General features: G+C 38.6%; 2 protein-coding genes across 5 annotated transcripts in view; one reads left to right on the forward strand and one right to left on the reverse strand.

The window, feature by feature from the left end:
- jak1 (Janus kinase 1) overlaps positions 1-11,716 on the forward strand; it is a 33,368-nt gene extending 21,652 nt beyond the window's left edge. For both annotated transcript variants that reach the window (XM_057338581.1, XM_057338580.1), the window contains exons 11-24: positions 3,140-3,249; positions 3,372-3,521; positions 3,885-3,972; positions 4,572-4,699; positions 4,876-5,011; positions 6,950-7,101; positions 7,188-7,338; positions 8,406-8,494; positions 8,574-8,766; positions 8,847-8,971; positions 9,115-9,287; positions 9,446-9,563; positions 10,032-10,142; positions 10,591-11,716. In XM_057338581.1, coding sequence (XP_057194564.1) covers positions 3,140-3,249; positions 3,372-3,521; positions 3,885-3,972; positions 4,572-4,699; positions 4,876-5,011; positions 6,950-7,101; positions 7,188-7,338; positions 8,406-8,494; positions 8,574-8,766; positions 8,847-8,971; positions 9,115-9,287; positions 9,446-9,563; positions 10,032-10,142; positions 10,591-10,692 — 1,826 coding nt within the window. In that variant the 3' untranslated portion in view covers positions 10,693-11,716. The remainder of the gene's footprint in view (positions 1-3,139; positions 3,250-3,371; positions 3,522-3,884; positions 3,973-4,571; positions 4,700-4,875; positions 5,012-6,949; positions 7,102-7,187; positions 7,339-8,405; positions 8,495-8,573; positions 8,767-8,846; positions 8,972-9,114; positions 9,288-9,445; positions 9,564-10,031; positions 10,143-10,590) is intronic.
- A 129-nt stretch (positions 11,717-11,845) lies between these two features.
- The window catches only part of raver2 (ribonucleoprotein, PTB-binding 2), a 71,638-nt gene continuing 57,332 nt past the window's right edge, over positions 11,846-26,151 (reverse strand). For 2 of the 3 annotated variants that reach the window (XM_057338583.1, XM_057338582.1), the window contains 7 exons: positions 24,610-24,911; positions 22,016-22,127; positions 21,610-21,746; positions 17,535-17,636; positions 16,824-16,946; positions 15,774-15,944; positions 11,846-14,900 (listed from right to left, as the gene is read on the reverse strand). In XM_057338583.1, the coding sequence (XP_057194566.1) occupies positions 14,763-14,900; positions 15,774-15,944; positions 16,824-16,946; positions 17,535-17,636; positions 21,610-21,746; positions 22,016-22,127; positions 24,610-24,911 (1,085 nt within the window). In that variant the 3' untranslated portion in view covers positions 11,846-14,762. Of the gene's footprint in view, positions 14,901-15,773; positions 15,945-15,973; positions 16,650-16,823; positions 16,947-17,534; positions 17,637-21,609; positions 21,747-22,015; positions 22,128-24,609; positions 24,912-26,151 lie in introns of those variants that run through there. The other variant, XM_057338584.1, reaches the window with a different exon arrangement.

A 26,151-nucleotide genomic window follows, 5' to 3' on the forward strand; every position in this document is an offset into this window, starting at 1 on the left:
GATAGTTCTTGATGTCATTGACAAACAAAGTCCAGAAATTTGTCTTGACCTTTAGTTTGATTTCATGTGAATGAGCTTTTTGGGGGTGAGGATGAGATTTCCATTTTAAAAAAAATATTTTTTTCTGTAGAGCCATTGTTAGATTACATAAAGTCCTAACAAAATATCATATTTATATGTAATATCATATGATAAAATTATTATATCTACATCTTATGTATACATGTATATAACACTACCTCTACTTACTAAATTATCCATTTGCACAAGTGTACATACAATCTGTTAATATGTTTATTCTACTATATACTACCCGGTACAATGTCTCTTATATGTTATTATCCCCCATTTTCTGTAAAATAGTCTTTATTTTTATATATGCACAATTTAGAATCTTTTAGACTGTAAATCGTATTATATTGTATTGTCATTGTGTTAAATGTCTGTACTAGAAGCTTCCAACACCAAAGAAAATTCCTTGTGTGTGCAAGCACACTTGGCAATAAAGCTCTTCTGATTCTGATTCTGATTCTGATATTTTGTGGCCTAAAGTGGAACTAGATTCTGAAGCTCTAAAGGTTATTTCATTGTCCAGTTTTATTGAAAGCAGCCAGATGAAATGCCAGGATTTTCCGCTGTTCATTTGTGCAGTGCTTCTCCCGGAATGACTCTGTATGCCCTCATGGGAATTTGTGAAATCCTCGAGCTGTTACCCGAAATAAACTGTGTGTAATTTTAGGTGTGGCATGTCAAGCATACTATTGGAATGAGACACGTTTTTTCAGTTGTGAATAAAACCTGCAGCACCTGTAAAACAAATATCAGTCAACACCATAACCCACAATTTTGTTTGGATGGCATGTCAGACTGCTTTCCCATAAAGATGCGGCTACAATATTGAGCAGATAATGTCTCAGGAAAGTTTGTAAAAGAAGTTCTTGAAGCAAAAAGCAGCTTTGATTGAGTTAACTGGATTATCATAGAAAGACTTTGGTATAGAAGTGAAAGCATATTGTGATGTTTTTGCTAGAACAGGAAATGACATGGCTTAATGGAGTCATTCATTTGAATGTGTTTCATATTGACTTGCGGTGTTACAGCAAAAAGGACATTTTTCCATCAATAATGATAATCAAGTAATAGCATGAACATTTTGCACAAATTTCTCATGATTTTGTTTAGAAAGGAAAGTCATGAAGGCTTAAAATGACAAAACAGTATCGTATCAGTATTACCTTTTAAATGGCAGTTTTCCTTTAATATCTGTATTTGGCACATTTTAGGTCACTGACCATTTTAGGATATAATCGAACCAATTTAGGACACAATTGAACCAGTTGATTTAAATTGTCTTGATAGCAGTGACACTTTACAACATTATAACTTTGTCAGGACAACTATCATTAAAGGGATAGTTCACCCAAAAAGAAAATTCGGTCATCATTTACTCACCCTCATGCCATTTCAAACCTGTATGACTTTCTTTCTTCCACAGAACACAAAAGAAGATATTTTGAAGAATGTTCAAAATATCAAAATATGGCACTCATTCACTTGCATTGGTTTTGTGTCCATACAATAGAAGTGAATGGGGACCAGTGCTGTTCAGTTACCAACTTTTTTTTTTTCAAAATATCTTCTTTTGTGTTCTGTGGAAGAAAGAAAGTCATACAGGTTTGAAATGACATGAGGGTGACTAAATGATGACAGAATTTTCATTTTTGTGCAATATATAGAATTTCTCTTGAAATTACATTTCCATGTATAAGTACACATATATATCAGATGTTTATTTCAATGAAATAAGTTACTGTTCCATGACTGCAAAAACAAAGGCTTGGTTTTGTTCTGTTAGCTTCTCAATTGTGAACACATGAACATACGTTCCTGTGAGCTGACGTGTGTAAAATGTTGTGTAAAACCCATACACATGTCATCACCTCGCATGACCCTGGGCAGCTGTTAAACTGCCAACTAATAGTAGTAAAAGCTTACATCTCAACTCATCCAGGATCAGGAACAATATACAACTAACTATACATTTAACTTTTTTATTACTGATTTTTAATGTTATTTTTAATTAACTGTCTAATATTTGCCATTGGTGACAATGACATAAAAGGTTGTAGTGCCAAACATTAGTCCCAAAATACATACATCTCAAACATCTTTCGGTGCGTAGATCTTAAGCCTACATGAATCCAAATGAAAACAAGGAAACTCAGTGACAGTGGAAATATTTTGTTTTTTGTTACAATTGTAAGATTTTATTAAGAATAGAGGTTATTATATAACTTGGATTGGAAAACTAGTCAGTACATATGTTGTTTTGTAATGGTTTGCTTGTCTACTATAGTTTGTTTAGACAGTTATACCTAGTTATTTTCTTTCCAAAGTCAAAATGAAAAAAAATGGATACTTGATTAATTTAATAAACGTATGTATATTAAACGTAAATTGCTCAGCAATTTAGCGTGTTCGTTTTATAGTTGGTTATGTACAAATGCAAAGGATTGATTCGGGTGTGAAAAACACCCTGTTGTTGCTCGTCGAGAAGGTATCTGCTGTTGTTTACATGCGTTCGTCAGAGTACATGCTGAGGCATCAGTGACGGGCAGGAAATGTAGTAAATGTGGGTTTCCGTTGTTCACATCTTTTGATCTCGTTGCACTCATAAAAACTGTTCTGCCAATGTCTGAATCAAGATGATGTCACTGAGCAGTCAAAAAACCAGCCAGTCCTGCAGAATGATGATACATGAGCTTACATGAATGCAAAAATGCCCGTGAATACATTGAAAATCAAAGCGCACCCTCATTGCTTCTGTGTAGCATGCGCCGTGTTTTGTGTAACACTGCACTGTCTGGCTGCACAACTTCCTCTTCTCGGCTGTTCTTTGCTTATGTGGGGGTTAGCTGTCATGTGCACACACAGACACATACACACTTTGTTTATCTGCTTTTGTCACTCCTGGTTAATACGGTTTGGTTAAATTTGCATAAGCATGATTTAGACATTATACAAAATTAAATGGCGCTGGAAGATTTTGATATTTGTGTTTAAGCTGTACACATCAATCCTGAAGCCCACTTTGTTTGTATTTTTTTGACCAACCAGAAATTGCCTTTCTGCTCTTTAGAAATTTCCAACCTGTTGGTGATGACCATAAACCGAGAGCCTGACCCCCAGAGACAACCTCATGTCAGCCAGCTGAGTTTCCATCGCATCCTTAAGGAGGAGATAGTGCAGGTGATCTCTCTTTTTAAAACCTGTTAAAGGTCCAATGTGTCATTTTTGCTGCACGTTGCAATCTTATCTATTTATATGTTAACAACGTCACGTGACATTTCCGTCATTTTGGTATGGTTCAGGGCGAGCATTTGGGTCCGGGTACGAGGACCAACATCTACGCTGGTGTTCTGAAGCTGAAGAATGAGGATGACGATGAGATGGGTGGATACACACAGGAGGTGAAAGTGGTGTTGAAAGTGCTGGGCTTAGCACACAGAGACATCTCTTTGGTAAGGAAATAACGCAGAATTCTGTGGAGTGGATCTGAATTACCACACAAAATTAGATGAACATGGTATGGTCGGCAGAAGAAATTATTATGAAATAAACTTGAATGTTTGTTAAACAAGCTCTGCGTAAATGTGGAGTTTGATGTGTTTGTTTGTATAGTAGGTTTAGAAAATAACTGTATTATTAATATTATTATTATTAATTGCAGATTTACGACCTTCTCATTTGTAACTTCCTTTGGTTAAAAGCGTGGACAAAATAACAACTTTTCATTTGAACTATAACACACTTTTAAAGGTTTTTATTGTGATGTTTCAATTCATCCATGTGTGTTTGTTTACTCGTGATGTTTGTTTCCTCAGGCCTTCTTTGAGACCGCCAGTATGATGCGACAGATCTCTCACAAACACATCGTCCTGCTTTATGGAGTGTGTGTTCGTCACCAAGAGAGTAAGCAGCTTACACACTTGTCGTCTGTGAATGCGTAGCTGGCTTGATCTTGAACCTTTTCTGAAACTTAACCTGTTCTGATTCCCTTCTGTTCTCCTTTTCTGTTCTACTTTTGCGTGAGAATTAGATCATTCCCTTTGTTTTCCATTGGCGATCAAAGCGAATGGTGCAAAAGTACTTGATTTCTGCATAAGGAGAATTAAAGCACTACTGTTTACCTCTTGGCCGTGTAGATCTGGAACATTGGCAGTGTTATATTCCAAGTGCAAAGTAATGTGGATTTCTTGCAACCAAACATCGACTCTGTACTGTTTTATCATTTAACGGTAAACATTTCAACAGAGTACGGACAGTACAGAGCTGAACACCAAGAACTGATTATGTGTCATGTACTGTAGATGTTTTGCATGGGGCCATTTCAAACTGCTATTCTTGCTCTATTATACGACTGATGTAAATAGCCCAGGGACATCCACGTGATGGGCGGGTCTGCTGGTTTGCACAAAAGAATTTGCATAATTGAGAAGGAACTGCGGTTGTGTGATGAGAAGTACATTTGATAACTGGGCTTATTTACATGAGACTTTCTCTGCTTGTAGATATCATGGTGGAGGAGTTTGTTCAGCATGGTCCTCTGGATCTCTTCATGCGCATACAGACCACCCCTCTCACCACCCAGTGGAAGTTCCAGGTTGCCAAACAGTTGGCCAGTGCCCTCAGTTATCTGGTAAAGACAAACACAATGCAACGTACACACAGCGTTACATGTGAATATTGACATTTAGTAATAAATTCTATAAAAGTGCAGATTAGCCGTTATCATAATTGTAGCAAATAATGTTATCATAGCAAATAAAAGGTGCGTCCTAATGTTATCGTTTTATCGCTGTGTGCCTTCTGTAGGAGGATAAGAAGCTGGTTCATGGATACGTGTGCAGTAAGAACATTCTAGTGGCTCGAGATGGTCTGGACGAAGAGGGAGGACCCTTCATTAAACTGAGTGACCCCGGCATACCCATTACTGTATTGAGCAGACAGGGTGAGCGATTCATTCTGATCGCTTTATAAAAAGTGTATTATGACCACCTTATTAGTGCTGCAAAACTACAAAATAGTAAATAAAAAAACATTTTATGAACATGCTATAAACCATGATAATGGACATTATGACCAATTTAGTAATTCTACAAATGTAAATGCATGCATTGTGTTCACCGTGTTAACATGCTATAGGCCTCTTCGAATGTTGTAAACATGGCTGATTCAACGCTGGTCCAAAAGGACCTCTTGTTTTAGTTCTTTAACACTACACAGATATTTGAACAAAATACAACCGACAGAACATTACGAATATCTTTAAAGGGATACTCCACCCAAATATGAAAATTCTCTCATGAATTACCCCCCCCCCCAGTTGTTCCAACCCTGTATAATTGATTTGTTCTGTTGAACACAAAGATATTTGGAAAAATGTTAGCAACTGACATTTCTGGAACATCATTGAGCACCATAGTAGGAAAAATGTAAATGGTGCCCCATGACTGCTTTCCTAAATTCTCCAAAATATCTAGTTTTGTGTTCAACAGAACCAAAAACTGTACACAATAATTTTGTATCCCATTAGCATGAGAGATTTTGAGATACCTGCATTATTGTCATCTCAGAATATTGATGGTGACCCAGATACAGTGTGACACTAGTAAGATAAAAAGCGGTCTTGTGTTTGTCTAGTGTAATTGAATTTGTGGCAGTGCTGTGGATCTGATAGCAGGGTCTAGTGGACTGTGAAAATTAACTGCTCGGAAGATACCATAACTGACAGGAATTTTGTTGGCGGAGGTCCAGCCCGACTCCCAGAAGGGCTTGTGATACAAGAAAAGCTCTTTGTTTGCGGTGCAGTATGAACTGTTACAGGAAAGACTGGTTGTATTTTTTTGGAGATGTGGGAAAAACAGACTGGAATGAGGGAAGCCCATTAGAAAGAGTTAAAGAGGTTTAGGCATGAAAGACAAACGTTCTCTACAATATCAAAGTTACAAGAACTTAAATACACAGGCACTAATAATTGTTTTTAATACTAGTCATAAATACATAATTTCATTTAACAAGGGTTTAAATTTTACATTTGCTCCATGCATTCAATCAATGCTTTATTCGGTTCGAATCATTTTCAATATAGAAGAAATGTAGGGACCAATGTTGATTTTTCATTTATTGCTGGGTTGCATACAGAGCTTTTAATGTTTTAATGTTAAAACTCTGCTCGTGTGTATTGTGATGCGCATCATTCATAAAAAATGGCAAACCCCAACTCTAACAATATTTAGCTTTATTTCCTTTAAAAGCGAATTGCTCTATAATATTGTTGGATTATCAGCATATATCCCCATATAGAATAAATACCACTGCAAACACAGCTGCGTTTCTCCGATGTTAACCCAGGATTAAATTATAAACATTCACATATTCATATTGGTAGCTACATTCACATACATGTCTCTGCAGTAGGCTTTTTCATCATGTCATGTAATAAATAAATATTTCCTAAATATGTATACATGTATGTATGTAAATGGGTTTATAAATACAAAATTAATACGCACATTACACAGACATATATTATCTGAACAAACTTTTATTCTGGATGCGATTGATCGCGATTAATCGTTTGACAGCGCTAGTGGTAATGGTTTCAGAGGGATCATGTTTAAACAGAATTGCTGGTGTGTTGTGATAGAATGAAATGATAGTAGTCGAAATCCCCCCAAATAAGTATTAGTCATTCAGTTTGTTAGAAACATTCCTGTACAATAATGTTTGTGTTTAATGGAGTGAAAGAAAGTGAGTCATACATATTCGAAACAACATGAGGGTGAATGAACGATGAAACAATTTCCAGCTTTTTTGAATGAACCAGCCCTTTAAGGTCATATCAAGAAAAACATAGCATAACAGTACGCTATGTGTGTGTCCACAGAATGTGTGGAAAGGATTCCGTGGATTGCTCCTGAGTGTGTACAGGACACGGCTAGTCTGAGTGTGGCCGCTGATAAGTGGGGCTTTGGCACAACTCTATGGGAGATTTGTTATAATGGAGAGATGCCTCTAAAAGACAAGAAACTCACAGAGGTAACAACACACAAACACACACATATCACTTTGTACCCTTTATGCCATCAAATATTGGCTTAAATATTTTTCTTGTCTCTGAGCAGAAGGAGATGTTTTATTCAGCCCAGTGTCAGTTGGCCACTCCTGACTGTGAAGAACTGGCCAAACTCATGACCCACTGTATGACCTATGACCCCCGGCAGAGACCCTTCTTCAGAGCCATTGTCAGAGACATCGACATGGTGGAAAAACAGAGTAAGTCATTTAGGGTGAAAATTTAAGCTTAGAGTCTGTTGCCTTGTTTGGGAACCTTTGTTTACTGATATCAATACTGCCCTCTTGTGGTTAATATGAAGAAGTGCTGTTAGAAGCATTCAGGAGTTCCTTTGTAGCATTTTATTTTTGTCCTTTCATGTGATAATCGCTCACCACAAAATGACTTTCATTCCTCTGCAGAGCACAAAAGAAGATATTTTGAAAAATGTCGTGAACCTGCACCAATTCACTTGCATTGGTGTCTATACAATAGAAGTGAAAGGGTGCCGGTGCTGTTGGGCTACCAACTTTCTTCAAAATATGATCTTTTGTGTTCTGTGGGAGAAAGTAAGTCATACAGGTTTGAAAGGACAAGTAGGTGAGTGATTGGTGACAGAATTTTCATTTTTAGGTGAACTATCACTTTAAGTAACTGACTTGCGTCAAAGAACATCCTCAGCAACAAACTTGTAAAATGGTTTCATTTGACCTTTTTTCACCATATCTTTAATCTTTATTAAATAAAGATCAATTTGGCTGGAGTTGCTTTAATAGTTTGTGACACTGTCTGTGAAATCCAGACTGAAGTCTCAAAACCGTATTACTATGAGATAAGGAACATCAACGTAGTTATAACGATAAAATGATGGAAATAAGTTGTGTGTTCATCACTGTAAACAAAAGGTTGTTAGATTTGTTATATAGTATATAGATTTTCATTTATAATACTGAAATTAATTATTTTTATATTAAAAATGATGTTTTATTGATGCTACATTTTATTATTTTGCACAAAAAAAGACATCCTAAATATTGATTTTTACATCCTCACCTTAGTCAATATTAAAGATATTTAAGTTATATTTTCAAAGAATGTTCTTTACATGATGCAAGATGATTTTATGTAGAAAACAGTAGACCACCAATAATGACTTCAACTGGGTGTTTTTTACAGACCGGGTCACATTTTGGGTGGAGTGAGCTTTGCATTATGAAAGTGCATCAAATTCTTTTCCCAGCCTATTTCTTCCTCTTTTTGTGTTGTAATGTGGTTGTTTTTTCTGCAGACCCTTCCATTCAGCCAGTTCCCACGCTCGAGGTGGACCCTACTGTATTCGAGAAGAGATTCCTCAAGAAGATCCGAGACCTCGGAGAGGTATTTACCCCACAAGTGTGAACTTACAACTTATGTCGATCTTTCGGTTGGACTGAGATTCATCTGTTTGCGTTCTCAGGGTCATTTCGGGAAGGTTGAGTTGTGTCGGTATGATCCTCGAGGTGATCGGACCGGAGAGCTAGTGGCCGTGAAGTCTCTGAAGCCGGAGAACTGTGAGGAGCAGAGCAGTAACCTGTGGTGTGAGATTCACATCCTGAGAGAGCTTTACCACGAGAACATCGTCAAATATAAGGGCATTTGTCATGAAGAAGGTAAATCATGAGATCATCAATGATATGCGACTGTTGTGGCTATGTGTGGATTGTAAATGAAATATTTTCATATTTTTAAGGCGGAAGATCCATTAAGCTCATCATGGAGTTTTTGCCGGCTGGCAGTCTGAAGGAATACCTGCCCAGAAACAAAGCTAACATCGACCAGAGAACCCTCCTGAGCTATGCGGTGCAGATCTGCCAGGTAACGGCACATTTCAAAACAAATCAACACGGTATTTGACTGTGGGGTTTTGTAAAAAAAAGAAATTCTGACCGCATGCTTCCGCTTATAATTCCGAACTGTAGCACTTTCTCACCCCCGCTGTTTTCCGACCTCTTCTCCAGGGCATGGACTACCTTGGTTCTCGAAACTACATCCACAGAGACCTGGCGGCACGTAATGTTCTGGTAGAGAACGAGAGCACGGTGAAGATCGGAGACTTCGGCCTGACCAAAAGCATTAAGGACAATGAAGGCTACTACACGGTGAAAGATGACCTGGACAGCCCTGTGTTCTGGTAAGCCTCAACGACGAAATGCACTTCACCGGAGTACATTAAAGTGACTCCGTGAAATCCAGTACTGAATGTGATGTTCCATCAGGAGTTATTGAATTATATAGAATTATTAAATGCTCTTTTCTGTTGCCGGGAAATCCATTCTCTCTGTTTCCCAGGTACGCTCCAGAGTGCCTGATCCATTGCAAATTCTACAGGGCGTCTGATGTCTGGTCTTTCGGAGTGACCATGTATGAGCTTCTCACGTACTGCGACACCTCATGCAGCCCTATGTCGGTAAGCGGCCGGTTATGACCTCATCATATATCAGTTTCATTAGTGTTCTGTGTAAACATGATTAAACACAATTCAGTGATTATAAGGGGACTACGGATTTGTTAGCGAGCCGCACTACGCTTCGTTTTATAAAAAGCCCTGCAGTCTGAAAGAAGCCATTGTGTAACGGGTGCTAGTTGTTCTGGTAGTTCACTCTCTCCAAGAGGGTGGCAGATGGTGCCAGTCTGTGCCCAGAGTGGCAGATGTATAACCCAAAGGATGTGACAGACGTCTGTAAACCAATCCCCACTTTCAGCACGTTTAAGGAAAACATTTGTCCTAGGATGTGGATGTGAGAGATTCATTAGTTTAACACAACGAGTTCGACTAGTAAAACAGCCCTTCAGCCAGTTAAACAAGTTAATGCTTGATGTGGATGAACATTAATACTCCAGTCAAGTGACTTTATTCTGTTCCACCCCCAAATAGGTATTCCTCAAGATGATTGGTCCAACACACGGTCAGATGACTGTCACCCGATTGGTCAAAGTCCTGGATGAGGGAAAGAGGCTTCCGAAGCCAGATGGCTGTTCTGAGAGGGTAATGAATAACTTGATGTTATAATAAAATAATGTTTTAAGCTTAAAGGGACAGTTCACCCAAAAATACAAATTCTTTCATCATTTACTCACACTCGAGTTGTTCCAAATCTGTATACATTTATTTGTTGTGATGAACACAGAGAAAATTATTCGTAAGAGTGCTTGTAACAAAACAGTTCTTGGCCACCATTGACTACCATAGTAGGAAAAATGACAATGGTAGTCAAAAGTGCCCCAGAACTGTTTGCTTTCCTACATTCTTCAAAATATCTTCTTTAGTGTTCAACAGAACAAAGACATTTATAAAGCAGTTTTTCCTACTATGGCAGTTAACACTTCCAGCACTAAGTGCTGTTATATAACGCTGTATTTTATAAAAACTGAATGCTTAGGTAATTAAACTGCGAGGACATGCTGATCTCTAGTGTCTCTTTGTGTTTTGACAGGTGTACAATCTGATGAGAGGATGCTGGGAGGCGACACCCAACAAACGGATTGAATTCAAAGACCTGATCGCCGCCTTTCAGCAAATGATTGACAATCAGTAACCGCGGAACTAAAATGGGACACATACTCCGCCTCTTTTGCCTGAGACACCATAAAAAAATATATAAAAACAAAAAAGGCGTATAAATGTGCAGTGTAGCACTCTTTCAGATATATTCTCCCTCTACTCTATCACACACATTGTGACCTCATAGATTATCTGCAGGTCATTTGAATTGCAAATGAAAGGAAGAAAACCTGCTAGAACCACTGAAGCGGACGTCAAGACACGTAACTGCCAGTCGTTTGATTGGCTTGTTTTTTCAAATCCATACACGAGTGGAGAAAGAAGTTCACGCATCCTGTCCTGCTCTTGACTCGAGTGACACCTCTTCTGCTTCTTATTGTGCCGTCACAGAGCCTCCACCGTGCTGCATGTATAAATGACCCAATATTTCCCATGATGCATTACAGCATGTGCTGTATTGGAAGCTGCCCAAGGTATGTGCGATACCAGAGCCCATCTCTGCGAAATGAACCTCATTGTGGTTAAAAGAAGACTGTTTTCCCGCTGAGGACCAGGGATGTGTCAAAACCCAGATTTACACACGGGGTCGGTGGTTTAGAGCGTTAGAGGGGATGGCGCCCCTTCTTCTCGGACTGTTGACGTGCAAAGTATGTCGAACGCTCTAAGATTGTACTTTCGGGTATGTGTGCGAGAGAATACGTCTTCGTTGACTGTCCGGCAGACAGCTGTCATCCTTCATGGAACGGGATTGGAATGTCGGGAAATTCCACACGTGCCGAATCACTGAACTTGTGTGCAGCGTTTACGAACTAAAGAGTGATTGTGAGAATGTTATATTGATGTGGAGACATTGCTTGACTGATATGCCTACAATAGGCACTAGGGGACAGTAGAGCTTATGAAATGGCTCCCAAGAAATAATCAAATGCGATGGGCATGCGGAATTGTGGGCTCTAACTTTCATAAACTGAATTAACCATTTGCTTCTATAAAATACCGTAGTATTTTATCTGTTCTGTTTTTTTATCAAAATGGAATTAAACTCGAACTATAAGTGATTTGACAAATGTGCGGCTTGCTTTTGTCAGACGGTTGCATTTCTGTCATAAGAGGAGGATTAAGATTAGTTTATCACTTTAAAGCCTTAGCTGTTATTCATCTATCCGAAGGAAGGCTTTGGTTCACAGACGTGCTAATTCCCATCTGATTATAGTAAATCCTCATACACGGTTTATGAACAGAACACAATTCGTCTTCTAGATTAAGGTTTATCACTAGAAACGTGCTGTTTTCGAATCCACTTCTACATGTGTCTTGATGGATTTAAAAATAAAAATGGAGAAACAAACAATGAAATTTAACAGGTGTAATTCTTCTGTCCTTTAATGTGGAATGCAAAACAAATCCATCTGCTCAAAATTAAACCCCCACACCATTTCCTCAAAAAAGAATAACAACAAAATAGCATCGAACAGGAAAAATGTACATAAATACACAAAATAAATACAATTACAATCTTTTTTTGTTGTTGTTGAATAAATACTCAAAAGCAGCAAGTGCTGACACATCTACTGAAAAAAACTGATTTTTTCGTTGTATTGCAGAACTATTTGCATGCTTAAATTCCACTTCCTAAAAATAGCTTATTCACAGTAAAGCGATATCAACAGAGTCTGGATATAAAATATTGCAAAATGTTAATTCAAGGTGAAAAAACTACAACCTTGTAAACTAAAATCAGGCTGCGATATGTGTACAAAGCACAAGTGTTAATCCCACTGCATGTTTGAACAGGTGCCTGTACCATCTACATCAAGACACACTTCAGTATTGCAAAGATTGAGATACAAGCACACATACGCGTTCATAACATTCAGAGATGGAACGTTCTGATACTGAGGTCCGCTGACCTGGCTGTGCGAAATGGGAACGATGCACAGTCTCGATTTAAAATACATGGGAGGAATACTAGCGGTCATAAGAGTATGCACAAATTCCCATCCTCCATCTTTCCAGAGATTTGCCTTCATTTAGGAAAAACTTGCCTTCATTTGAAGAACATTTGAGATTATTACAGGAGAGGGAAGATGGAAGGAAAGGTCTTGTAGGAAGATGACCGTAACTATGTGCTTAAATAATCCCTGTAGTTCTGAAACAAAAATAATATTTCTGAGGTTCTAAAAACTAACACAGCTTAAATGCAAAAGGTACATTAACCAAAAGCTGATTTAAAGGAATAGTTCACCTTTAAAGTGAAAATTCTGTGATTATTTACACGCCCTCGTGTCATTTCAAACCTGTAGGAATTTCCATCTTCTGCAGAAAAGATAAGATATTTTGAAAAACGTTGGAACCAGAAAACCATTGGTCCCCATTGACCACAATAGACCAACATTTAAAAAAAGATCATCTTTTGTGTTTTGCAGAAGAAAGAAAATCAAAGAGGTTTAAAATGACAACAGGGCAAGTAAATGAAGACAGAATTTTCATTTTGAAGGTAAACGATTCCTTTAAGTATGTCTATTCTTGTCGTTTGTAGCGTTCCCTCAAAAAAGGCCTTTAGGTGTTTAGGTGCACAAAGTGGGTCTCGGAGCCTCGGGTACGGCTATGATTTTGGGATTGTCTTTATAGTAGTCGATAACGCAATAAAGCAAAATAACTAGGACACAATAACAGGCTCCTCAAATCTATTGTCTAGGTGAGAGAATGGCTTTCAGAGAAAGCAGAACTAAAGACGATCGCTTCAAAAGAGTAGAAAAACAAGGCACGTAGCCTCAATCAAACATGAATGTGCCAGGCCTGTGTGTGTGCCGTGTGGTGACAAACCAAACATCTCCTTTTAAGACAATTCAAGACCACATCTAACCGGTAACCAATAAAGCACACTGCAAAATATCCAATGCTTAATAAGAGTCTTGTTTTCCAGTAAAAACAATAAAAAAAGTTTGAATGTGTTTTATCGGCAGATTCGTGTCACTTCTTTAAAGCAAATACCTCTATTAAAAGAGAAAAAAAAAATGCAAAAAATTAGCCAACAGGACAAGATTAAACTCGCAGGCCTTGAGCAACTGTATTATTTATGTTTAGCTTATTTAAAAGATTTGTTTGATAATATCATTATTTGAAAAACAAAGATACTCATTAAAGCTAATGGCACCAAAAACAGATTTACAGATTTACCAAGAGGTAAAACCACAGAGCGCTGGCACCCATACATAACCTAACCTCCGTCACATCACACATATCCTTCCAACACTTCATTACTACTACTGTAACTATGTATTATTACTCTTACAGTTATTAGACAGAAATCGGGCAGCATTGTAGCGTTACAAGTTATAGGGAGGTCAATCCACCCTTACTGGAAGGAAGCGACCTTGTATTGTTTGTAAGTACATTGTAGTTTCTCCAGAGAAGATAAGCGATTATTGCCCTAGCCATGTCTGTTGTTTTAAGGCTACTGCAGTATTCAGAATGGCTGATCTTTCCAACAGATACAGCAGTGTGTACAGAAACGAGATACGAACAGCGCCTGACGTATTCACTTCAGGAAAGCTGATCTGGGCATCAATAAACAAGTACACATGTATGACACGTAAAGCGAGACGTAATATTAATAATAATAATAATATATTCGTAATATCTGTACACTGTAAAAAATACACTCGTTTCGCAGAATATAGAATATACATCAGCTATGCCCTACCCTGTTCGAGAAAAAAGAAAAGATAATGTTATTCCTCTGAGTGTAGCTCTATCTTTTATCAGCCCTTAACCATTTACAGTAAAACTCGGACACTGAACGGCCGCCTCTCTCTCTCGCTGGAGTGGAATGGTACCCTATCGCCTGGGAGAGAGGTGGAAATGTAGAACAGAGAAAGAGAAATATCAGTAACTGTAAAGCGTCATACCGTTCTGCCTGGTTTATACAGAGATCAAAACAGTACCACAGAAATGTTAAAGAAGAGGAGACCTCCTAACACACAAAATGTACAACCTCATCATAAATATCAGCTATAGGTGACTAAGAGTTAAGGCTTGGACATGACAACAGCAACAGCACATAGACATGTGTGCGTGTGTGTGTGTGTGCGTGTGTGTGGGTTAGATCCTCTTCTTTTTGAAGAAATCGGCATACTGGCCCCCAAGACCCTGTGAGTGTTGGCCTACATACGGCCCCTCTGATGTCACTTCCTGTGTTGGCAGTGTGGGGTATTCTCGCTTTTGTCCTCGAGCTTGATTCTGAGAGAAAAAGAGAGATTATTGTTAAAAATGTTCTTGAAAGTGAAATTACATCTATTGAGTTTTTGTATGTGCGTGACACAGTAAATGATTGACAGGTTTTTTGTGCGATATACAGTAAATGACTGACGCTTTCACTCAACCCACCCACGCATGCATGCGCGCGTTTGAGGAAATTTTCTCTGACTCTTGCACTATGATAAAGCGTCTACTGTTAAATGGGTAAGACAGCAGTTAAGAGGCGTTTATCTCTGGATGCCTCTGTCTTCTGGTGAACGCCAGTGAGAAAGTGTTCGTCTGTCTTCTACTACAAGCCGTTTTATCATAAAGGATATAAAATTACGTATACAGCCAAGGAAAAAATTGAGAGACCATTCCAAATTTTCATTTCATTATCATTTGTAAATGTATTGTGGTCATTCTAGTCCAGTGTCTGTTGAATTTCAACAAAATCAAAAGTCCTCAGGAGTGAGAAAAAGTCATCAAGACATGAAAACCTGGATTTTATCAGTTATCACATAAAAAAAAACATTTTAAACTTTCCTAAATACAAATATTACTGTTGTATTGCTTAAAAGTGAATATGAACTTGTTTTTGGTATTTTCAGTATTTGAGGTCTGAAAAAATACAGAGCATCATTTCTGTTATTTTCACCTTTCTCCAGTTTTCATTTTCTACTAATAAATGCAAACGGAAACAATATTTTTGTTTGAAATTTGAAAAGAAATATTGTTAGCAGTTCACAGAATGAAACCAAAATGATAATTTTACCCAAACACAGACATACCTATAAATAGTAAATTCAGAAAAACGAAACTCTCTTTTTCTCTTTAGGTTTATAATATATAATTGATGCATTTACACACACGCACATAGTAATACTGATTCCAGTCTGTAGCTGCGGGCGTAGCGTGTGTAGCAGGACTGGGCGTGTGTGTGGTTGTGATGAAGCCTGGCATGATGGGAAGAGCGCTGTAAGCAGGCAGAAGAGGCTGGGCACTGCCATTCAGAGGAGCACTGAGGGGCGTCTTCACCTCCACCTCCTAAAGTGAGACAAACAATGACATCATCAAACATTAATACTCACACACAGTGGCGATCCGTGACTCCTCTTCCGGGGAAGCAGTAATGCGAAGCTCAGCAAAACATGTATTTAATCCCATCATGTGTGTGGCGCGTCATGTCAAAATACGTGCCTGCTGCAGACGCACATAAGTTCACGTGAATCGCTGAACGCGTATTTTGAATTCCGCGCACGCACACACACACATCCAGCTGGTGTACTGAAGAGTGATGGAGAGTTTTCAGCAGGACATATCATGTCCTGAGTGTTACACGACTGAGACAGGAATGTAATGTGTGACCTGTAACACAACCTGACATCCCATTTACATAAGCTCATGGATTTGCAAACATGAACTCGCTTATACAGCAAACACGCGTGTTTACGGAGCAAACAGCCCAGAGATAAACTCATGAAAATGCTTCTCTTTTGCATTCGTTTCGTTTGCAGTCCATTTTAATGCATGTTATCAGCATAACAATTTCAAATTTAAACCGTACATACAATGTACATTCTGTATGTGTCTATGGAGAATTGAATGGCTGGATTTCTGGTCTATTTTGGTCAGTGACTGTACGAGGGTTGTGCAGTAAGTCATTGAGTGATCTCCAGCAGTACAGATGAGGTGTCAGTTGGGAGATACTTAGACACAGCGGAGGGCCCGGCTTGACTTTTTGACATCTGGCTGCAGTGTGAAAAATACGAGCTGTGTGAAAAACATGTCGACTGTTTACCGTATGTAGTAGATTTGATCGTATATATATGTGTATTCCTGTACAAAATGGTTTCTCGAGCTGGTTAATGTACACTGTAAAGTGAGCATGACTGTGTTTCTGTTTTTCTGTGTGTGTGCGTGTACCTTGCTGACATCTCGGGGTTGGTAGACTTGAGCAGCTGTCTGGCTCATCTGTGTCTGAGAATAGTACTGACTGACAGCATGCATGTAGGAACTGTAGTCTCCGTATGAGGAGGAGACCACCACCTACAACACACACACAAACACACAAAAGTATTTTTCTGTCATGGGACTTGACTCTTGTGTTTCTATACCTAGAAACGCTCACACTGACCTTTCTGCATTTGTTCATTTTCATTAGGACATTATTGGGACTGTCGGCTGGTTCTCACAATACAGACAAAACCTGATCCCTGCCACCCCCACAAACAAAAACCCTGACCCTATACAATGATGTAACTTCTAAATGTAATTTACAATGTACAAAATACATTCATTTTTTTATTTTATTGTATTTATTTTATTTTTTAATACTATAATTATTACAAAATATGTATTTTTATATGTAAAATAAATTACATTTAGATTTGTGTTATTTCATCATTTTAATGAGTTTACTATTATCCTATAAATAAAGAACCCTAAAGATGTAAACACTAGTACATTCTACCTCTCAATAATCCTTTTCTCACTTACATACCCGTTTAGATTCACAAACGTAATTTGAACGTAATTTAATGTCAATGTTTCAGTCAAGTAACCCTAACCTTTTAAACAGTCATGGGTATATTACTATAGTATTACTTTAGTATTGTAGCTGGTGTGTGTGCGCACCTGAGGTTGCTCTTTTGGGCATTCTGGAACTGCAGTGGTCTCTTGGCTTGTGTTGCCATAGCTCTGTGCTTGGTAGTGTTGGTACCACTGCTGCATTGCTTCCTATCACAGAGATGGGAACCAATGGAAAAGCATGAAGATCACATAAAGATCATAAAATATTTCTTCTGACTGTAGCCTCAGATATCACTAGGGCCCTATGAAATCTGTGTTATTTTTTCCCCACATTCGGTTTTATTTTTTCCCAATTACATTTGATTTTTTCTGGATTCAGTGTTGTCCGTTTTTTACTATACAATACGCCTGCATGAAAAAATATGTTTAGTATTCTGTAGTATTTACTCATAAACTATAGTAAAATAAAATTATATAAACCAGTACCTTGTCAGTACATTTTGTGTTTTTTATTATTGTACTGTTTTTTGTGACTTTACTAGTACATTTACAGCAATTTAATAAAGTAAATAGTATAGTACACTACAGTTTAGTATACTTCACTACATTTTTTAATGATCAACTTAATTTAAGTTAACAGGACTTTTATTTTGACGGGTAGTTGCAAATACCTTTTCAGTGACATGCTTTACACTATACATAATATACACTATACTCCACCATCTAGTGTATCAATTTTAGAAGGGTAGTATCAGTATAAGTGGTTTTCCAGAAGTCGTCAGGTTTCAGTCGTCAGGTGTCCAAGCAGTAATGTCGAGGATTGAGGAGTGGTAGTTGTAGCGTGTACAATGTAACTGTTGTAAAGCGTTATTTTATGCCGTCATCCATAAACATGATTTGTGCATCTTGTTGGATTATTTTATATCGGCAGTGAAGGTGAAGAAAAGTGTTATCAAGCTACACCTTTCTAACGGATTTGCAACCAATAGCGGTGAAAATTACATATTGTGCCTTTAGGTCCAGTGTATGAAATTTAGAGGGATCTAGTGGTGAGGTTGCGTATTGCAACCAACGGCTCACTCCACCGCTCACCCCTCCCTATCGAGATGGTGACTGACACATAATTAAGATGTCGTCACGTTTTCGCTTCTTTGCCGAAGGAGATATTTAGGAAACGCACTCTAAAGCAGTTTGTCCATTCAGGGCTACTGTAGAAACAACATGGCGAATTCCATGCAAGTGGACCTGTGGTGTGTGTAGATAGAAATAGCTCATTCTAAGGTAATAAAACAAAGCTTCATTATGTAAGGTCTTTATACACCTCTGAAGACAAAGTTCATGTTAATTTCAGCATTTTCAAATACATTTTCAAAATCAAAAGCTGTATCTGTTAACATTAGTTAATGCACAATAATTGTATTGACATTAACTTACATTAACAAGGATTAATAAATGCTGATAAAACTATATTTCTCATTGTTAGTTCATGTTCGTTAATGCATGGCGCGAATATGGTGTTTTTCTGTGTCTTTGGCGTATTATAAGTTGCCCAGGCATGTATTAGACACGTAAAATTGCACAAATGAAAGTGTGGGAACAAAAGATGCATTCTATCTAAAAGCGAATGCTCACCCAGACCTGTTTGAAACGCCTCGTGTAACCACGCCCCCACAAATCCACGTCAGTTCGTAGTATGATTTGACTAAGACCGCCCAAATGTATACGCAAGTAAGGTGGGCGTACCTGTCAGTACAATTGCTTTGGAACCTGATGTTCCAAATATGGTAAGAGGCGTTACATTTCCCTCGAACGCTTGCAGTATTCGACCAATCACTACGCACTGGTTAACTGGCCAATCATAACACACCTCGCTTTTCAGAGCGATGAGCTTTGTAAAAATCTGCGCGTTTCAGAGAGGCGGGGCAAAGAGGAGATACAAACATGCACGGTATGTGGAAAATACAGTGTTTTTGAACCTTAAATCGTGTGTACACATTGCATTACACCTAAAACAAACGATAATATTCGTTTCAGGCCGTGTCATATGACCCCTTTAATACCAGTATTACCATATCTACTATAACGAAAAGGTGGCTTGCATTACAATCTAAGCGAAAACACAACTGCCTTAGAATGTCTGTCAAAAAAGAAAGATGCTGCCAGATGGTGTAGTTAGGCCATGTTAACCAAGGAAACTGTGACTCTTGGATTCATTCCTAAACAGCGTGACACTTCTGGGTCCTTTAACATGTCAATCAAATAATCTCTTCACTTCTAATAAACTGCAAAGCTGACTAGACTTCGTATGTCCACAATGACTCAAATTACATCCCTCAGACTTTCTGACTCTCTTAGCGTCCGGCTGTCTCAAATGCTAACTCTTCGCTCTCGAACCCTCTCCACACGGTCACTCCAAACAGCTGCTGCACTCGGCTTCCTCCTTTCCTCCATCTGACTAACCTCACGGCCTAATCCGTTTGTCGAGCTTTCCCTTCAACCGTTTCTTTAACATACCCCCTTCCTTCCCATCGGTCCTTTCACCATTCCCTGCGCTCTCTCTGGACGCCTACAGCGCGAACGCTCGTTGTCTCATTTCACTAAAGCTGTGTGGGAGTGTGCGACCAGATGGGACAGACAACTCGCAGCCAATCTTCCTCCCCCCTCCCGTTCCCCCCCCCTGCATCTCTCACTCCCCTTTCCATTCCTCCAACTCTCACCCACTCCTTCTCGTATTGTCATAGGAACGCCGGCAGTAATGAGAGGGAGACCCACATTTAAGCCATTTAATCCGGCTAAATTTCCTTCCCCTCCGAACGCTCTGCCAAGGCATGAGTAGGGGATCACCCTAAAGACACTGGCGGGGATCTGAGAGACCGTGGGTGGACTGCAACACCTTTTCATTCCCTCTCGAGTATGTTCTCCCGTGAGCGTGCTGAAATCTCTCAGTTCCTATTGCTTTTGTATTTTTGTTCTTATTCATGGGAGTTGATGGTTTTTGGGGGCTTTTAAATTAGTGACATGGATATATTTAGGTATTTTTAGGTCACACCACCAGCGAATTATAATGGAAACTCACAATATCTGATTTTAACTAAACACTTTAATCATAGCGAGAACTCATGATAGCAATTTTGCAATATTTATTGCAATATTTTGCAATAATCTTTAGATGTGTTTATTTTGTGTTGTTTCTTTTTTAGCCAATGAATTACATCCATTGTGGCTCTTAAAAGAGAAAGTTCACCCAAAACATGAAAATTCTGTCATCATTTACTCTCCCATATGTCATTTCACATCTTTATGGCTTTCTTTTCTTCTGCAGAACACAAAAGAACATCGTTTGACGAATGTTGGCAACCGAACGACGGCGGTACCCACTGACTTGCATTGGTTTTGTGTCCATACAATAAAAGTGAATGGGTTGTTCGGTTAGCAACATTCTTCAAAATATCTTTTATGTTCTGCAGAAGAAAGAAAGTCATACTGATTTGAAGTGACAAGAGGGCGAGTAAATTATTTTTGGGTGAGCTATCACTTTAAGGTAAAATGTTAGACGGGTCTTGTTCCGAAGTATCAACCAGATGCTTGCACATAATTATTTACAAACGATTTAAAATGACAACATCACAGCAACCCAAATAATATTTGGGACCATCGATCTCCACTGTGCAAACGTTTTATTCTTTCCCCATTCCTCTCTTATCTTTATGGCTTTCGCTGTCATGTTTGGGGCTCAGTGGAATCCTGCATTTGTGGGAGGATCTGTGGGAGATCGAAGGGGGGAGAAACTGGAAAGAGGGAAAGAGATGAGGGGGCGGGGCTAAGCGAGAGACTGATTGTTGCGGTAAATGCAAAGTGCAGTGACTTACTGTCAGACTGACATATAAAGCCATCAACCATAACACATTTTGTTTTAGCATGCCATTTAGGTTTATCTCAGATGGATAACTCTACAATAATGGAGCAGCATGAATACACACTCCTACTTGTGCATATCTTGTTAAAGGGATAGTTCACCCAAAATTTAAAAATCTGTCATGATTTATTCACCCTCATGTTGATTAAAACCTGTATATAACTCTTTCTTCTGTGGAACACAAAAGAATATATTTCGAGAAATGTGATTTTGTGTCCATACAATGGAAGTCAATGGGGTCGATGTCTGTAGTACTGCATTTACCTGTGTATATTGCTGAGCGTATTGTTGAGTGTATTCAGCAGGTGTGGTCTCTGCACTATATTGAGTGGCAGGGGGCAGGACCGAGCTGTACGTGCCACTGTGAGTCTGAACGGTCTGAGGTTTACTGTTGCAGGGTGCTGTAAGAGACACACGCACAAGACACGCTGATGTAAATCAAGGCCTTGTCAGGGACCCCCGTTCAGAATATTTCACACATATTATCTTCTCTGCTGGTGTGGGCTGCAGTGTTGCGGTCTAGCTGCGCCCTTGAACAGGAACACAGAGAGACAGTCGAACAGTTCGCAGTCATACACTGCGAACATTATGGTTGCAAATCAAAAGCTGACAGAAAACACAGTCCAAGGTCTGCGAGAAGTGAGTCATCGTCTGTTTGTGCCGCACTTACCTTGTAATACCACTCCGGGAAACACACTAGCCAGGTTTAGATAGGGGTTGGAAGGCAACTTGACTTCTTTAGGAGGGTCTCCTAATAGAGATGTCTGACAATTCGATTGAGTCTATAAAGAGAGATAAAGAATGATCGAGACTGAAAGTAAGAGAGAAGACCTGTTAAAGGGATAGTTCATACAAAAATAAAAATTCTTTCATCATTTATTTACCCTAATGTCATTCCAAACCTGTATGACTTTCTTTCTTCTGCAGAACACAAATGAAGGTATTTTGAAGAATGTTGGTAAACAAACAACATTGGGTGCCATTGACTTCCATTGTATGGGCACAACCGCCGAGACATTTCTCAAAATACCTTCTTTTGTGTTCCACTGAAGAAAGAGACATACACAGGTTTCAGTTAACATGAGAGTGAAAAAACATTAAGAGAAATATTTAAATACTTTCAAATGAAAGTAGGCAATAACAGGGTGGGACTTAATTTGACCTATTTGATTTCAATGGACTATGAAAAATGGCCTTTGATATTATTGGTTAATACATTTTTCTTAGACACACAGATTTGGTTGTGTGAACAAAAAATACTTTTTTTCTTAGAATAACATGCACTCATAAATTGTTCCAAGTTCATTCACACTTTGAGTTCAGTTAAATGTCAATTCTAATAAGGTTGTCTTGCAGTCGGCAAAAATCAAAAATTTCAGGGTCACAAATTTAAGCTCGATTGAAAGCTTCTGAACATGATAATTTCTTTGTTATGAACTTTATTTATAATTGCTACTTTGATGCAATGTCTCACCCCACAGACGACCACTGCATGTGTTTCTACGTGAGGTTTTTACAAAATCATTTTCTGTGCTAAAGGACAGCGACTGGCCACAGATGCTGTCGACACAGCTTAATCTGCACTGAACCTGGAAAATTCCTTTAAAGCATCTTCACGTTTCCACGGGATTCAGATAGCGATTCAGGAAAAGGGATGATGTGGAAAAGTACTGGCACAGAGTCTGCCGTTCATTTCAAATAGAAGTGGAACAGAAGACAGCTCTCTATTAGCTGTGCAGGGTAATGCAGTGAGTAATCAGAGCCTGCAGGCACTAGCGCTCTGTCATTACGCTCCAGAACTCTGTCAGGAGTCTGTATTAAGTTCTGCTTGCTGACTGAGGAGTGGTTTCTCAATGCAGACTCCTACAGATGGGAACAATGGCGGCAGCTTTAATGCGCTGCTTACCACCGGCTACACACAACAAAATATGAGTCATGAATTAAGAGCTGTTCCTAGAGAACAACAGAGGGACATCAGACAAAGACAAGTGTGTGTGTGTGTGTGTGTGTGTGTGTTTAACAGGTGACTAAGACAACCAGGATGAAAGCAGCTAACAATGGACACATACACATGAAAAGCTCATCCAAAACTTGGCACATCAATAATTTATGGCAGCTTTCATGTTATTGAGTCTAAACGCAAAGGGTTTTATATATTTTAAACGTATTTAATTTTATATACACCATAATACAGGTACATCTAAAAAAATTGGAATATCGTGAAAAGGGTGCTGGGACCTTTTTCATGATATTCCAATTTTTTTAGATGTACCTGTATATCACATTTTAATTATTTATTTTTGCTGGAAATTAAGTTGCAAAATTGCAGTTAATACAAATGAAATAGTATTTGTATAATTGATTTTAATACCACTAGAACAACTAGCTTAACAAATTCCTCAATTAAAGGTCCAGTGTATGAAATGTAACGGCACCTAGTGGTGAGGTTGCGAATTGCAACAGCGGCTCTCTCCACCACTCCCCCATCACTTTTGAAGCACTACGGTGGCTGACACAGAACAAATATATTGTCACGTTTTCGCTTCTTTGCCAAAGGAGATCACGTATTTACAAACGCGCTCTGTAGAGCGGTTTGTCCGTTTAGGGCTACTGTAGAAACAACATGGCAAATTCCATGCAAGGGGACCTGCAGTGTATGTAGATAGACTCATTCCAAGGTAATAAAAACATAACGCTTCATTATGTAGGGTCTTTATACACCTCTGAAGACATCGTTATGTATATTATATTGCATTTCTGTCAATAGACACAGCACCTTTAAGTAAACATTACTTTAAGATCGCAAGTAAGATCTCAAAAAATGTAACGAAATTAGAACAAAGATACAAATTACAAGCAATACGACAAATATTAACAATTAAAAACAAAGATACAAGCGATGTTAACAATATTTTTTCTTCTTTTTGATATCGAATTTTGTGTGCCACAAACAATAGCTTACACTATCACTTTAAGGGTGTGTTCATATTTGCCATCTTTGGTAATTGCATTGTTTTGGATGTTGCTGAAGTCTGAACGCTAACGACCAAATTATTTTTTTTCCTTTTTGGTTCGGACCAAAATAACCGAGAGAACCGAACTACAAATATGAACGCACCCTAACTGAAATCTGTAAAATATTTTTCAATACAGTCTTTAGGAGAGGAAAAGCAAAAAGCAAAGTAACAATATAGTAAGAAACATCTTTATTAAATAAGAAACGGACACAATAAAATGAAGAAATAAACAAAGAACCAGGCTTACTGTAACACAAGAGCTAGTCTGTAAACCGGTGCTGTGATGGTTGGCTAGAGGTTTGTGCGTCGTGTTTCCCAGCAATGGACCCAGACTCGCTGTGTTCATTCCAGGGAGGAAGTTTTGCATCTGGCTTTGGGCGCTTACAGATCCCCCTGTTGTTCCTGGAGGTGTGGGCTGTTTTTCCAGTGCAATGGGTGCTGTCGTGACTCCGTTCTGCTCAGCAGTGGAATTTCCATGCGAGCGACCAGATATTCCAGCCCCTAGGCTCCCCCCCTGGGATGTGACTGGAGAAGAGTCCTGACCCAACTCTACAACAACGAGAACATCGGTGGTATTGTACTTTATGTGATCATGTCTTACAGTGTCTTACTGTCTTAATCAGACACAGGGTGACCATTTTCTTTTCACGCCAACAACTCACCGGACTAAAGTCTTTGTACAAAACTAAGTTCAAACATGAATGAATGAAGATTGGTTGGTTGTATTATCCAGCAATTCCCCCAATTTCAGGATGCCCTCCCTCAACAAGATACATGTTTTACACAATGCTTTGCGACATGGGTGCTAAAAAGCAAAACAAAACACTGTTTTGATTGTCTGTGATTTTGTTGCTTTTTTCATAATTTTTACATTCCATGTGGACAGACAAACAGCTCGTGTCTAGAATCTTGTCATGTTGCCCCTGGTGAGTACAAGGTCTTAGACAGGCCTGTACATTATGGTGGTAAAAAAAATCATGTCTTTCATCAAATCATGCTTGTACTCTAACTGGGACTACTGGGACTTAAACTGGCTACAAAAATAATCCTCTGAAGAATTCACTGATGAAGGCTGAATTATTTTGGTTTAATCTGAGGACTTGTCCTTCAGGATCAAGGCTGATTTTAATATTGCTTGGTTTTAAAATGTGTCCTAAAATATTTGATAATGTTAACTAAAAGAAAGAACATAGCTGCTGCAGTACATTTAGAATAAATTAACTATTCTAAGCACATACAGTATTTTCTTTAAGTATGAAATATATTTTACTCTTCACAGTATTGAGACTGAAGATATGATGGTTACTTCTAGGGGTCAAGTAAGTAATGTCATCATTTTGATAAAATAAAGAGAAAATGCAAACAAAATTGGAAAGTTAGGGGACGTTTATTAAGAACCGGTGCTATGTTGTGCTCGGGAAAACATTCCTATCTTACTATATGTATTCCCATAGATCTGTATAGATTAGCGGCTGCATTAGTGGCTGTTTCTATGGCCGCTACACGTAGGTCGTGCTCATACTGGATGGTGCAAGACTCTCCAATCCCAAAAATCAGTTTTAAACTTTTGTTGGAGGTTGTTTTTCCATAGGTTATAGGTGGAAGGATTTTGTTCCTTGATCTTAAGGTAAGATGATATTGTTTATTAAAGTAATGTTTTTTGTATTTGGGCTAAGGTCATTGATTTAGTTTTTGGCAAAATGTTGAAGGCCATTAAGCTGGTACGGTTACGCAGATCTGGCAACCCTGCACAGCGGTTCGTAAACACTTGAGAGCAATCTGACATGAC

The sequence above is a fragment of the Triplophysa rosa genome, linkage group LG7 (genome assembly GCF_024868665.1).
Source record: "Triplophysa rosa linkage group LG7, Trosa_1v2, whole genome shotgun sequence".
In the NCBI taxonomy this organism is placed as follows: Eukaryota; Metazoa; Chordata; class Actinopteri; order Cypriniformes; family Nemacheilidae; genus Triplophysa; species Triplophysa rosa.